A 13,294-nucleotide genomic window follows, 5' to 3' on the forward strand; every position below is an offset into this window, starting at 1 on the left:
TTGAAAGCTGAAGTGTATCTCAGGAGCGAAATTGTTGCTCTGGCTGCTTTTCTGAAGAAGATGTGGATGGGCTGCTTCGCATTTTGTCTCTTATACTGGGCATCCACGCCCACATATATAGCCACAGCCAGTCGTGAGTCGAATTGGAGGTCAAGCCTCGCTCGCACTTGTTCACACAAATTTGAGGTCACACAAATTTTAGGCGAGTATTGAACTCCTCTTAAGCCCAAGCTTTAAGACACAAAACCTATATTTTGAAACAGTACAACGCAGCATATTTACATGTAATCAGAGTCAAGTCTGCCTGCCTGACTATATTCAGAGAAGCAACCCTGTGAACTCGTGCCATTTTTCATCGACATGATCAAGAGCATCCTATTAAAAGAAATTGAACCTTGTGTGGCCTAAATTTTGTGTTGCAATCAGTGCAGCACGATATTAAAAAGGCCGAATTCCTAGCATCGTCTTACCGATTCACCGAACTCCTAGTCTCATATTCATAATATTATTTCCCCTTCTCTCCAACACGCACAATATTTTCCGTGCCCAAAACAGCATACCAGAAGATATTCCGCTGGGCTTTGGCTTCGACATCACGCTTCGCCTCGTCGTCTTGTTGAGAACCCTGGAGATCATTAAGAAAGCGTCCAACAAAGGTACCAACAAAAGGTTTGCGGTATAGCTTATACAGCATTTCAGACTCGGGACTCCTTTGACCGGGAGGCTCGGTTGTTGCAAAGTAGCGCAGCGCAAGGGCCAGGGGGAAAAGACCCGAGGCGCCCTGCATCGCACCGGCGGCAGGTTCGTACAGGAGGTGTACCATGTGGGCGATCTTCCTCGCGTAGATGCCCGGGTTTTCCATCTTGGGCGGAGGAGCAGAGTAGTATGGCCCGGAGGACCTTTCAGATGCCTGCCCCGGTGAGGTGGCTGGTGTAGATGCCGTACCTGCGGGCGAGGCCGGAGAGCCGCCACCGAGAGATGGAATGCTATCGGTTCCGGGGCTCATAGCTCCGGCCGAATGAGCCAATGTCATCCCAAGGGTGCTGTACAGCATCAGGCGAGCGCCCCAATAGCATCCCGAGATATACACAAGCCCAAACTCAGTATCGTCTTTGGGCGTGGGTAGAGGAGAGCCGGCAAACGTATAGTCGAACTGTTGGAGAATCGGCCCAGCTTCCTGTTCCCAGATATCTAAGCTCAGTGCAATGTGGTGACAGTTAAGCATCACAGTATGGCGGAGTTCGTCGAAACGCTCGGGATCCTGACAGGCGCGAAGTTCGTCGTAGGCGATCAGCATGAATGGCACATCTTCCAGGATATCGATCAGCTTGTCTTTGGTCGACTTGGGTATATCGCGCCACGGAATTGTTCGCCAAGCTTCTGTGTGGAGCGGAGATTTGGCTCGTCTTCCGATTGACAACATGACCTATTCGCATAGTTAGAGCGGCTGCAGAGGAAGAAAGGGGGGTTTGGGATCGCACAATCAGGATTCGACCGTCAACATATAGCTGGTGTGATTGGCCAGATACAAAAGATTCCGGGCCTCTGGCCAAAAAAAGAGCCAACTGGCCCTCTATATGAGCCCGCCAGTCGGGTGCTTTTCCAAAGAATAGCTACATGTAGGAGACAATGCAGTTAGTTCCCAAGATTGTGTTGACCTGCCAAGAGAAGAGCAGCCGTCCATACCTCGTAAAACTGTAATATTCTGGCGGCGACGATGATGCCATTGTTCTTGGACCGCGTTGAATCTTTCAATCCCCTGACCATTTGTACGACAGCTTTGTTGTAGGCTTCAAAGCCCTGGAGAGTCATTTGGCTGGATTGTGGGATTTGCTTTTTCCGCTCATCAACACCCATAAAGCCCACGCTCATTGCCAGCGAAGCGTATCGAATAGCCGGCTCTTCGTCATAGTATGCCTTGACCGCCGAGACCCATCCGTTGGTCAATACATCCGAAGCGCTAGCTGATAGTAGGTGACCGTAGGGAAGTGCTGTGGAGATGAGTTTGCTAAAGTAAAGTTCCTCTCGAGCTGATCGAGTGAGCGAATCGTGGAGAGTAATGTTGGTGTTGTTATTGTTTGCGCCTTTGGTTGAGTAAATGACTCTCCATGGCCGCTGTTGAGGTACCGATCTTGACGGGATTGTTCCCCTGAATTGAGTCGTTGTCGGCAGAGCCTTGCTATTTTCATCCGGCGTGCTGTTGACCCAAACAAGGTCTCGTTCATAGCCTCCGCATTCTAGGCCTGATCGTATGCATTGATGACATGAGGGGACATTTTGATCGCACTGAGAAACAAGACGGAGTTAGTAACACACAAGTTCAGCATGGCCATACCACAAGGCTAAAAAGGAAGATGTAAGTCGAGCGGGACCTGTTAAAGATGCCACAGATGGACTATAGCTGTGTATCGTACTAGTTTTCGATTGCCTATTGATGGAGGCGGGTTAAAAGTGCTGGGGTCAAGGCTTCTGAACTTACGCCCTTCTTGCGCCGGCGACAGGTAACGCATCCCTTTGATCTGCCAGGAACGCCCACCATCTTTATCGCGTGCCCTGCTTCTGAGTCTCAGAATCTCAGTCTGTGTAGGTATGTACTTTACAGACAAAGTCTCAGTAGCTGCGGGCGACCCTTGAGCACGTGGCCGCCGCAGCGTGGATGTATTCGACTGGTATGAGAAGAATGGTTGTGCTTTGCTGCCGCGGTCTCCCAGTTCCCCGCTGCTCGTTGTTTAGAAATTTCCGGGGCCGGCGATGGCTGTGACAAGAGCCTGAATAGGGTTTATGCGACAGCAACAGAACAGCTGTGCCTTACTCTTGCTCCGGTGTAATATAGGCTTACGAAGGAAGTCGTCCCCTGTCCGGCTGCAACCTCAGGGAGCGCTGTGCTGACTGTGCGTTTTTTTTTCGGCGCTGGGGGGATATAAACAAAGTTTTGAATTAGCGAATCCAAGCTGTCAAATTTATTGAGCAGTCATTATTTGTTCGGACGGCGATCTGTCCGATATACTCGTATATCTCATGCGACTCCTCCCCCCGCCCAGCCAGCCCCTCACCGGGCTTCGCCTCTCTCGATCGCCGGAGATCAATAGAGATCGAGGATCTCGGACTGGCTCCATGTCCTTTCCTCCTCCTGTGGGTTTTCGGGATGGGATCGAGGTGCTTACTGTGGGCTAGACTAGTGTAAATGAGCCTTTGAATTCGACACGTCGCAAGTGCTGCAGATCTAGGAGTTATTTCTGCCTACATTTCCTCTGCGGCAATCCTGCTGGAGATGGCCCAGATACATATAAGTCGAGCTCCTGTGGACCCCAAGCTTTGAACTACTAAAACCGGGCAGGGTGTGCTAGCAAGGCATACACGAGTAAGCCTTAGGAAAGCCAAACGGCAAGCCTCTCAGGCATCGGCTTCTGGACCCGGCGCCGCCCACACCAGATTGTGTCAGTCACCAGGTTGGGGGGGCCAATCATGGGCTTGTACCGTATCATCCTCCGGGACTGCGCCGCTGCAATAGGCCTGTATTCCTCTTCCTTCAGCAACCAAAGGGCATCAATACGGCTATTTTAAGGACTCCGAGAATACGCCCTCGGCTTCTGCTAGTGTCTGGTCGTTGTGCTACTACCAGCAGTAGTACGACGAGGAGCAGAACTGCTCATACTATCACTACCGTTGATGCATTAGTGGCCTCCGTCTCTGCAAGCCACATAACGCAAACATAGTTGTCAACAACGCGGGGGAATGCCACACGCCGCGGCAATCGGCGGCAGTGGACAGACCGTGCCGTGTAGCGCGAATATCCGGTGTATAAAGTTCAAAGTTGTCGGTTAAGTCAAGCCATGAGATAATTCCCAGGGTTTTCGGATTTCATAGCATCAGTGTCATATCACCCTCATATCTTCAGGAGCACGTACCAGTACATCTCGTATCCTATCTACACGCACTATGTGACGGTTTGCTAGCTTGTCGAGTCCCTAGCTTAGTACATGAAGCCAGTCGAGAGGGGTCAACTGAAGGATCAACCCTAGAGAAATCACTCACGGCCTCACACCGGATTTACACGGCGCCACGTAGAAGTCTAGAATTGACCACAAATTCAACCTCATTCGTAATAGTGAAGAGTTCATGACGGCCAGGCTAGGCTGGATAGCCAGGATAGCCCAGTCAACGGTGTCCGTGGTTCACCGATGTGGCCCAGAGATTCGGGCCATTTTTCTCTATTTGACAGCCAAAACTGGATCGGCAAGATGGCATCATCTAGGAGCCAGCCGGTGCTCGGTAGTTTATCAACAAGACCAATCGCAAAAGGGGTCTGCGTAGCGCCAAAATAGCACATTAAACGTACGATCTTGACTCAGCATAGTGGAAGGCCGAGCCTGAGCTTCTGCTATTTTACCGGGAGACTAGCAAAGACGTCCTGCAGGTGGACGAAACGGGCTGCACGCCTTTCCAATCTTGATAACCCCGTGCAGAAGCCGCCGTTTTAGCTTCTGAGATTTAAATGACGGATATCTAGCCAGCCTATCGAAGCCGAGTCAGTGGCGCTATAAACGATCCACATGATGTTAATCGACCTCGCCAAACGATAGCAAGTCGCTTGGCGCAAACAACTACCTGATGGCGTTTATTCTCCATCAACGAGTCTCCAAGATGAGTAGTCTAAAAGAGAGACTAAGAAGAACAAGAACAAGAAGAAAAAGACAGAACATTAAATGAACGATGAATGTACAAGAGCATGTTTGGTGTTATGCCCTGAAGGACAGATGTGATTGTCTTCGCAAAAGATGTGAGGAGAGATTTCTCTAGCAAGATGGGGTTAATAAATCTCTCAACAAGAAATCCCAAGCCATGAGTAATATTAGCTTGACCGCAATGGTGCAAGACAGCTGCTGTCAGATATTCGGGCAACATCTTGCTAGCAATACTTTAACATTATAGCTCCGCACGTCAGAGCGTCGATAAATAATAGAGCCGATATTAAATGTTTAGGTCCACTTATATTCCGTTTGCAATGATCCGTTTGCTCTTGGTAAGGCATATTGCGCTTCCCTTTCGATAATCTCTTTTCTACTAGTTGTTGCATTTACAACCCTCTTTTCCCCTTGTCGGGTTGCAATACTGACATCAACCACGCCGTAAGACGGATAGGATTTAACGTTTCCTAAGTGAATCTGCAAAATAGGCGGAAGTAGACGATCCCCCTGAAAACTCTCTTTCCTTCAGCGATCTCACATGTGAGAAGTTAATTGTCGGCTCTCGCCATCTCATCTTACAAGATGCAAATCGCAAATAAGCAGCAGGGGCCTAGACCTCTGATCTCCTATCATCGGAGTACCGGGTACCCATATCTCGGTTCCGCCTCTACGGGGCTCGAAGTAGCTGGTTCGAGCTAGCGGCAAGCATGAAGGTACCACACGCTCAGTCACTGCGCCGTTCTAGAAGCAGTGCTCGCCACAGCGCTAGACAGTTCGGCAAAATACTTTTTCCGCTATCAAGGCTGCCCGAAACTTCAGAGGCGAAGTTACGCATTTTGGCCACACCAGGCTTCACCAGACCAATTCTCGCAGTCCTTTGCTCGTAGCATTGCCTTTGTCGCTGAAACTCGTCACATCCGCCGCCGACATGTCTTGGAGGAATCAAGGAATCACAGGCTCGAACAACATCCCGCTGGGGAAGCCGCGGCACTTCGGCGCCGAGGAGGATGGTATCCTCGAGGAACGCGATCTTAAGCGTGGCCGCGATCCCGAGCCTCGCAGCGAGGCCGATGGCCCTCGTCGTCGAAAGAAGCGCAACCGATGGGGCGACGCGTCGGAGAACAAGGCCGCTGGCCTTATGGGGCTGCCGACAGCCATTCTGTCGTCCATGACGAGCGAGCAGCTCGAGGCCTATACTCTGCATCTTCGCATTGAGGAAATCAGCCAGAAGCTTCGCATCGACGACGTCGTCCCCGCAGATGGTGATCGGTATGTTTACACCACTTTGTTCCTTGTATTGGCTATATACGAGTGTTTTGGCAAGTTCTGACGCTAACCTGATGGTATTCCACAGATCCCCATCACCACCTCCCCAGTACGACAACCATGGTCGACGTATCAACACTCGAGAGTACCGCTATCGCAAGCGTCTCGAGGACGAACGCCATAAGCTGGTTGAAAAGGCCATGAAAACCATCCCCAACTACCACCCGCCCCAGGACTACCGCAGGCCTACAAAAACCCAGGAGAAAGTCTACGTGCCTGTAAACGACTACCCGGAGATTAACTTCAGTATGATTGCTAACCCTTTAACCCTAACCACTAACCCCCTTCGTCTTTCCTTCAACTTGAAGTACAATCAGACTCTCGTTACTATGCCGACATGCGGTGTTTTAAGAGACTCTGGTTTCTTCCGTCGATTGATTGTGCCTGTCTAATTCTAAAGTCTCCGATTTCTATTTCATTTCAAGTAAAGTTACTAACACATAGCTCTCCCCCAAAGTTGGTTTACTCATCGGACCCCGTGGTAACACACTAAAGAAAATGGAGAATGACTCTGGTGCCAAGATTGCTATTCGTGGCAAGGGCTCCGTGAAAGAGGGCAAGGGTCGCTCTGATGCAGCTCACTCCAGTAACCAGGAGGAAGATCTTCACTGTTTGATCATGGCAGATACCGAAGAAAAAGTCAACAAGGCGAAGCAGCTCATTCACAATGTCATTGAAACTGTATGTCTCTTCCCCACCCCTTTCCATGTCGCGACTTTGTTGCATACAAAACCAAGACTTACAAACTTCTTTCTCCTCAGGCGGCTTCGATCCCCGAAGGCCAAAACGAGCTCAAGCGTAACCAGCTTCGAGAACTTGCAGCGCTCAACGGAACCCTTCGAGACGATGAAAACCAGGCCTGTCAAAACTGTGGCAAGATTGGCCATCGTAAATATGACTGCCCTGAGCGACAAAACTTTACGGCAAGCATCATCTGCCGCGTTTGTGGTAATGCCGGCCACATGGCTAGGGATTGTCCAGACCGCCAGCGAGGCGCCAATTGGCGTAATGATGCGGGCGGTCGCCCTGCAGGTAGGATCGGGGGAGGCGATGCCGTCGACCGTGAAATGGAGGTACGTTTAACCATTCCCTGCTCCGCTCTCTTACAGACTGTGATACTGACACTCCGTTACAGCAACTCATGCAGGAACTTGGCGGCGGCTCGGGAGCTGCCCCTGCGCAAATCGAAGCCGGCCCGAGCAGCAACAACTACAACGGGAACAGCGAAGCGAAGCCATGGCAGAGAGGACCAACTGGTGGACCTGCACCCTGGAGATCCCGTAACCAGGATTCTAACGAAGGAGGCAGTGGGGGACCGGCACCTTGGGCTCGAGACCGCAATCGCGGCCACGATCACAGCAACGGCAACGGTCATAGCAACAACCATGGCGGTGGTGACAACAACTACTATGGACACAACAATTACGAGTCGTCTTCTTCTGGAGGAGCAGCCCCTTGGCATCAGCAGCCTCAACACGGAGCCTCGCAACACCAGGCTCCTGGAATGGGTGGGTATCCCAACTACGCTGCGTACGGCGCATACGGTGCTGCACCAGGTATGGGCGCGCCTCCTGGTCTCCCTCAAGTTGGCGGCGCCGGTCTCTCGGCTCCTCCAGGTCTAGGCCCCTTGAATGCCCTCATCCAGCAATATGCAGGATCTGCTCCGCCGCCTCCGCCGCCCTCAGGAGATGCTCCGCCGCCTCCTCCAAGCGACCAACCCCCTCCGCCTCCGCCCCCAGGCGCGTAATCGTTGGCAGCGTATTGCTTAGGGCAGCCACTGATGCTCAATCACTTGCAACAGACTGTAGTAGGGCATTAAGGTAATACCAGACCTTGACTGACAGATTTTCGACGGACTGTGTTGATTCCAGCTTCTCAAAAAAGAAAAGAAAAGAGAGAGAGAGAGAGAGAGAGAGAGAGAGAGAGAGAGGTACTTACGTGGTCCGAAGCTTAGGATTTCATATAACGGCTTCTCCAGACTGTATGGCTTCGTAGTAGGCCTTGTTTATGTTTTGTCCGTTGAAGAAGCAGACTAATCGCACAGGCTCTTGCATTTCCAATTCTTAAAACTTGCTTAATAAATGTATCAAATGTAGCTACACGTAATAATGTCCTATATTTTTAGTTAGTGCGATTTGACAAGAGTCGCCAAGTATCCATCAGCGCGTGGAATGACCCATACATGTACGTTCAACGATGGTAATTCGTCTCGAGTAGATGTGTATGCGCAGACCTGAGACCCCCGTTAACGACTGGAAGCATAAAAGATCAGTATGCCTTGGCCGAAAGAGACGCTACATCCGATGAGTTCTCGTCTTGAGCTTTCCATGGCAACTCGTTGTCAAGACAACACCATGATACTTGATACAGGCGCCGGGAGCAGCCCAGCGAGTTGTGCCTACCGTGCCATATTGGAGCAACAAGAAGGTTGAAGATCTCAATCCCACTTGGACTGCTGTTGTCGGTCTTCAAGCATCACATCATCGTAACATACGGATACAGCAAGTTTTACACTCTTTTGGCGCCCGCATCTCCTATCGTTGACAGAAATAAATGGATCACCAACGGCCTTATAGATATTGGGATCGGGACACCACTCAAGCTATCGCTAGGCTATCATGGGCTTCTTATGCTCCGCCGCTTGGCGCGGTTCGTGGTCGAGGCCTGCAACCAGGAGGACTTCCCACCATATGCAATTCGTGCTTCAGGGGGTTTTCTCCCAGCCAGATTGTGGCGTGTTACTGTTGGCACTACTACTGTCACAGATGCGTCGTTGAAATGGTGAATTCTGCGCTTGCCATTGACTTCATGTTACCCGTCCGTTGCTGCGAGATGATTATTCCCCTCGACTGGGCGGTGCTCACGATCCCGCAAGAAACAGCCGACCTGTATAACCGCAGAAGGTTGGACGTTCAAGCACGAGGGGTGGTCCACTGCTACCAAAACGACTGCAGAACGCCCATTCACCCACAGTACATCATATGGGAGGAAGCCATCTGCGGGAAATGTGAGAGCAGCACTTGTGCTCGCTGCGGGGGCGCTTTCCATAGGGGTCTTGGTTGCGACCAACGACAAATACCGGATGACCAGAGACTGCACGACCTGACAGCCACACATGGCTGGGGGAAATGCTCTGAGTGCAATAGCTACATCCAGCTCACTCCGGGCCGCAACCACCTGAGTAAGTCTATTGATATGAGATGACACCCCGGGGCAAAAGAGATGGCTAACTAAAGCGGAAACGAAATCAGTGTGTATATGCGGCGTCGAGACTTGCTTCTCCTGCGGCAAAACGTGGCAGGCCTGCGACTGCATCAGGCCCAGTCCCAACGCGGTTACAGATGAGCTTGGTCGAGCAATGCAAGCACACACACAGAGGGTCGACAGCCACCAACCCGGCCTGATACCGCAGAGATTGTACGAATCACTAGGACCGACGAGGATGAAGAAATACGAAAACTTTTTGACGGAGCGGAGGGAGCGTCACCTTATCGAGGCGAATCGTATACACTACGGCATCCGGGCAATCACTTCGTCCAGAGGCCTCATGAGGCCGACGCGCTGTAAACATGAGCGGTGGGTTCTTCACGAGGTGCCCTATGGTCATTGCGACTGCTGCGGGCAATGGCCGACAGCTGGCTGGTCGCAGAGTTGTATGTATTGTTTAATTATGGCGTGTCAGAGCTGCAGAGCTGCTGTGTATGAGAGGAATGGGCATGTTGGCGAGCAGAGAGAGCAAATTCAGCGGCAAAGTAAGCAAACTATCGAGCAAACCGAGCAAATCGAGCAGACCGTCGAGCAGACCGTCGAGAAGAACGAGCAAATCAAGCAAAATGGTCAGCAAGATGAACAAAATCAAGAAAATGATCAGCAGATCAAGCTGAGTGAGCAAAACGGCGAGCAAAGCGGACAGAATGATGAGCAGAGCGAACAGAGAGAACAAATTGAACAGGACGGGCAAGATGGGCAGGATAGGCAGGATGGGCAGGACGCGAAGCGCAAGAAGGAGCGCGAGGAGAAGCGCTGGGAGAAGATCAAGAATCAGCGGGCTCGCAACAAGCTCCAACAGCAGCTGAAGCGGGAAGGGCGGAGCAAGCAGACACAGACTGAGTGGACTGAGTGGACTGAGTGGACTGAGTGGACTGAGCAGCCTCGAGAAGCTAAGCTGACTCAAGAAACTGAGAAGACTGGGCAGCAGACTGAGCAGACCAAGGAGACTGAGCAGAACGAGCTGAGCAAGGAGTGCAAGCCTATGTGCAGAAGGCGCAAGAGGCTGCGGAAGCTGGAGGCACAGAGCAAGCAGACGCAGACTGAGGAAACTTGGCAGTTTGAGCATCCTGAGCAGACTAAGCAGACCCAAGAAACCGAGCAGCCTGAACAGAGCCAGGAAACTGAGCAAATGCAAGAAACTGAGCAGACAGGGCAGACAGGGCAGACAGGGCAGACAGGGCAGACAGGGCAGACAGGGCAGACAGAGCAGAGCAAGGAAATAGTGCAGAGTGAGCGAAACGAACTGACTGAGGAGAACCAGCAGAGCGAGGAGAACGAGCAGACTGAGCAGAATTGATGTATTAGTATCGGATAGGAGGAAGCGGCTGTGTTTGTGCGGACAGAGGCTAAGCGAATCGCCTTGAGGCCTGGAGTTTGCCTGATACTGGCTGAATTTGTACAATAGCGAGACGCATTATTCATATGGACTATTAGACTTGAAGTCATCTTCTACGCTTGTGTGACTCGAATGAGATTAGTCAAAAGTATGAATCAGGATATTGGACTTCTCCTGGGCTAGATGAGAGATAATGATTGAACTCGGGAGTGGCTTTTTCGTTTCTTTGTCATTTCATTATCAAAGTTGAAAAGGGGGCAATAGCTTAACTCCCAACATTGGAGAATCACTTCTACATGGGTTTGTCCTGGAGGCCTCATCCGCTGCATAGGCGATACTGGTCGAGCCCAGGGGTGACTCCTTCGTCTTTTCTTCATTCAATATCAAAGTTGGAAAGAGGGGAAGACAGCTTGATCTCCAAGTTGGGGCGCGCTACCTCTACGTACAGTTGTCTAGGAGGCCTCAAGCGCTGCATTCGTGATACTGCCTGGGCTCAGGAGCAACTCTTTCGTCTCCTTTTAATCCAATATCAAGATTTGAACAGGGGAACACAGCTTAACCCCCAGGTCCGATGTACTACGTCTACGTGCTGCTGGCCTGGAGGCCTCAAGCACTGCAAGATGGGGAATTAAACCGCATCGGCCAAGAGAAATCGAGTCACTGCCCGTGCCTCGTCCTTTGTCCAACCAATATACTGCCGATCACGCACGAGGACGTTGCACACAGACTTTGTTGGCGTGCATGAGGTAACAGGCGTAGTGGATTCATGAGTAGGATTCAGACTTTTCCCATTCCAAAGGACCAAATTACTAGAAGTGGTAGAAATTGCACAGCCCAGCTTCGCCAGTTGAAAGAAAGATGTGTACTAATTGAGAGCAACGAGGTGATCGTTTGTCTGCCCTTCGGCCGGATTCCGATATAAACAATTACTGGACTAGGACTGGTTTGACGTCTTGAGATCATTCTGGTTGGCTAAGAGGTGGGAAAAAGGGCTTGGGCGGTTTAGCTGGGCCTTCTCGGCAACCTCGGCAGATGTTGAACCCGCGTGAAGCATCGCGAACGGATTTGAATGCCGTTCTCTGATAGATATCGGCTGTACTATTAGTCAAAAACTCAATGGCAGATCTGGGATTACTGAGGAGAGATACAGGGAAGACCAAAGTGCCCAGACTGTAACCTTTACTGCAACCTTTGTTGTGTCACGGCAACGCAAATAACCGCGCTGCGCAGTGGTCTTTTTGTTCGGGATTGGCGCCCACGATCCCCGGCACATTCCGCTACGTTGTAAATCTGGCAAAGCCATCAAAGCAGAACCAATGGATCCTGAGGTTTGGCGATTCAGGTGAAGACTGAAAGGAAGAGACTGAGCTAACGACAGCGGAACAGCGGCAGTCCGCGGAACTGAGACTCGGTATCCGCTTGTATACGCATGTCTGTACACTGGACTGGCTTGTTCAGCGTTGCAGCAGGAGCAGCAGCAGCATTAGCTGGAGCGCCATGTGGACTTGTCTCTCTTCTGTCACTTTTCTGTGATGCGTGTCTTGCTTTTATTTGCCTCCGTTGGCTATGCTGTGTGGCTGGCGTGGGCTTGGGAGTTGAGGATCGTGCTTGGCGGCGGAGACGGAACAGGGAGAGCGGCAAAGGAGCGTTTGGTGGGCATTCGAGCAGCTTGAATGATGCTTGATGTTTGTTGGCTACTAAGGTATCTGTCTATGTTGGTAGTATCACATGTAAGTTGGATGATATTCCATGAAAGGTGGTTCGTGCGAGGTCTCATCTCAGAGGGGAGGAGCGCTTGGTAGTACTAGGTGCTTTGTAAGAGTACTACTAGTAACTCCTCGCAGCATCTGTGCTACCGCCTGAGTTACCAACTGCATTATAGCAGACGCAACCAACTTCTACAATTCAGACTTCCGCGGACCTCTATATCGTCCTATTCTTTGCTGACAGATCGAGTGTCGAAGAATGATTCCCAAGTCCGCGTGCCTCGAATCCGTGACCCTCTTTGGGCATCAAACGGGCGATAGATCCGGTAGCTCTGGGGCTAAGAGTGGCCCCCTGGCGCTGGCCACCGCACAGAATCAGATTCCACAGGTCCCTGCAGGGTTTCGAGTGCCCTTTCAGGCAATGCACACGGGCCTCGAGGGGGGGTGAAACGTCAAAGCTGCTCACGGGAACCTCATGACGCTGTGTCTGGTGTTCCAGACGTACAAGAACTGGCAGCATAATGCGCTCATTTGGTCGCCTTTGTCGTGGGTTAATGACCAGTGCGACCTCCTAAAACACAGAGCACTGGCTGACTTGCCCTGACCAACGACAGCAGATCTCGAAGCATAGCGGTCTCTCGCGGCTGGCCAGGCGCGACAAAAGTCACAAGAAGGTTATGGCCCAAACACGCGAGGGGCGCAGGAACTGGACGCTAGAGCCCGGTCAGAAAGTAGTTAAAATCTACCTGACAAACTCTTAGTATTCCATCTATAGGTGGCTTCAGCCTTCAGGGACCCAGCAATAAGCAGCAGGGCGACCGTCCTTTCCGGCAAGTGCATGATGGCTATACAGCACTACCGCCGCGAGGGTTCGTCCCGGATAGGCAAGGTAAGCTGAGAAAGTGCCGATCTAGCAGATGGAATAGTGCTGCTTCGCACCAAATGAAGCTCCCGAACACCGTTTGGCG

The 13,294-nt window shown here is 51.4% G+C and overlaps 4 protein-coding genes across 4 annotated transcripts; 3 read left to right on the top strand and 1 right to left on the bottom strand.

Annotated features, from left to right (window-relative positions):
* Positions 1-505: 505 nt before the first annotated feature.
* On the bottom strand, positions 506-2,539 carry TGAM01_v206171 (hypothetical protein; the record flags this gene model as incomplete). The annotated part of the gene is made up of 4 exons (XM_018802577.1): positions 506-1,426; positions 1,482-1,613; positions 1,687-2,286; positions 2,480-2,539. The coding sequence occupies 4 exons, from the start codon at positions 2,537-2,539 to the stop codon at positions 506-508; spliced, it is 1,713 nt and encodes a 570-aa protein (XP_018664084.1).
* A 3,077-nt stretch (positions 2,540-5,616) lies between these two features.
* TGAM01_v206172 (branchpoint-bridging protein) lies at positions 5,617-7,761 on the top strand (the record flags this gene model as incomplete). Its single annotated transcript, XM_024549810.1, has 5 exons — positions 5,617-5,957; positions 6,043-6,394; positions 6,459-6,695; positions 6,776-7,087; positions 7,150-7,761. 5 exons carry the CDS (start codon positions 5,617-5,619, stop codon positions 7,759-7,761), a joined length of 1,854 nt encoding a protein of 617 aa, XP_024405472.1.
* Positions 7,762-9,583: 1,822 nt separating this feature from the next.
* TGAM01_v206173 (hypothetical protein) lies at positions 9,584-10,581 on the top strand (the record flags this gene model as incomplete). The annotated part of the gene is made up of 2 exons (XM_018802575.1): positions 9,584-9,667; positions 9,721-10,581. The coding sequence occupies 2 exons, from the start codon at positions 9,584-9,586 to the stop codon at positions 10,579-10,581; spliced, it is 945 nt and encodes a 314-aa protein (XP_018664082.1).
* A 1,468-nt stretch (positions 10,582-12,049) lies between these two features.
* On the top strand, positions 12,050-12,304 carry TGAM01_v206174 (hypothetical protein; the record flags this gene model as incomplete). Its single annotated transcript, XM_024549811.1, has 1 exon — positions 12,050-12,304. The coding sequence occupies one exon, from the start codon at positions 12,050-12,052 to the stop codon at positions 12,302-12,304; it is 255 nt and encodes an 84-aa protein (XP_024405473.1).
* Positions 12,305-13,294: the final 990 nt, after the last annotated feature.

This window comes from Trichoderma gamsii (genome assembly GCF_001481775.2).
Source record: "Trichoderma gamsii strain T6085 chromosome Unknown Scaffold_20.2, whole genome shotgun sequence".
Classification (NCBI taxonomy): domain Eukaryota; kingdom Fungi; phylum Ascomycota; class Sordariomycetes; order Hypocreales; family Hypocreaceae; genus Trichoderma; species Trichoderma gamsii.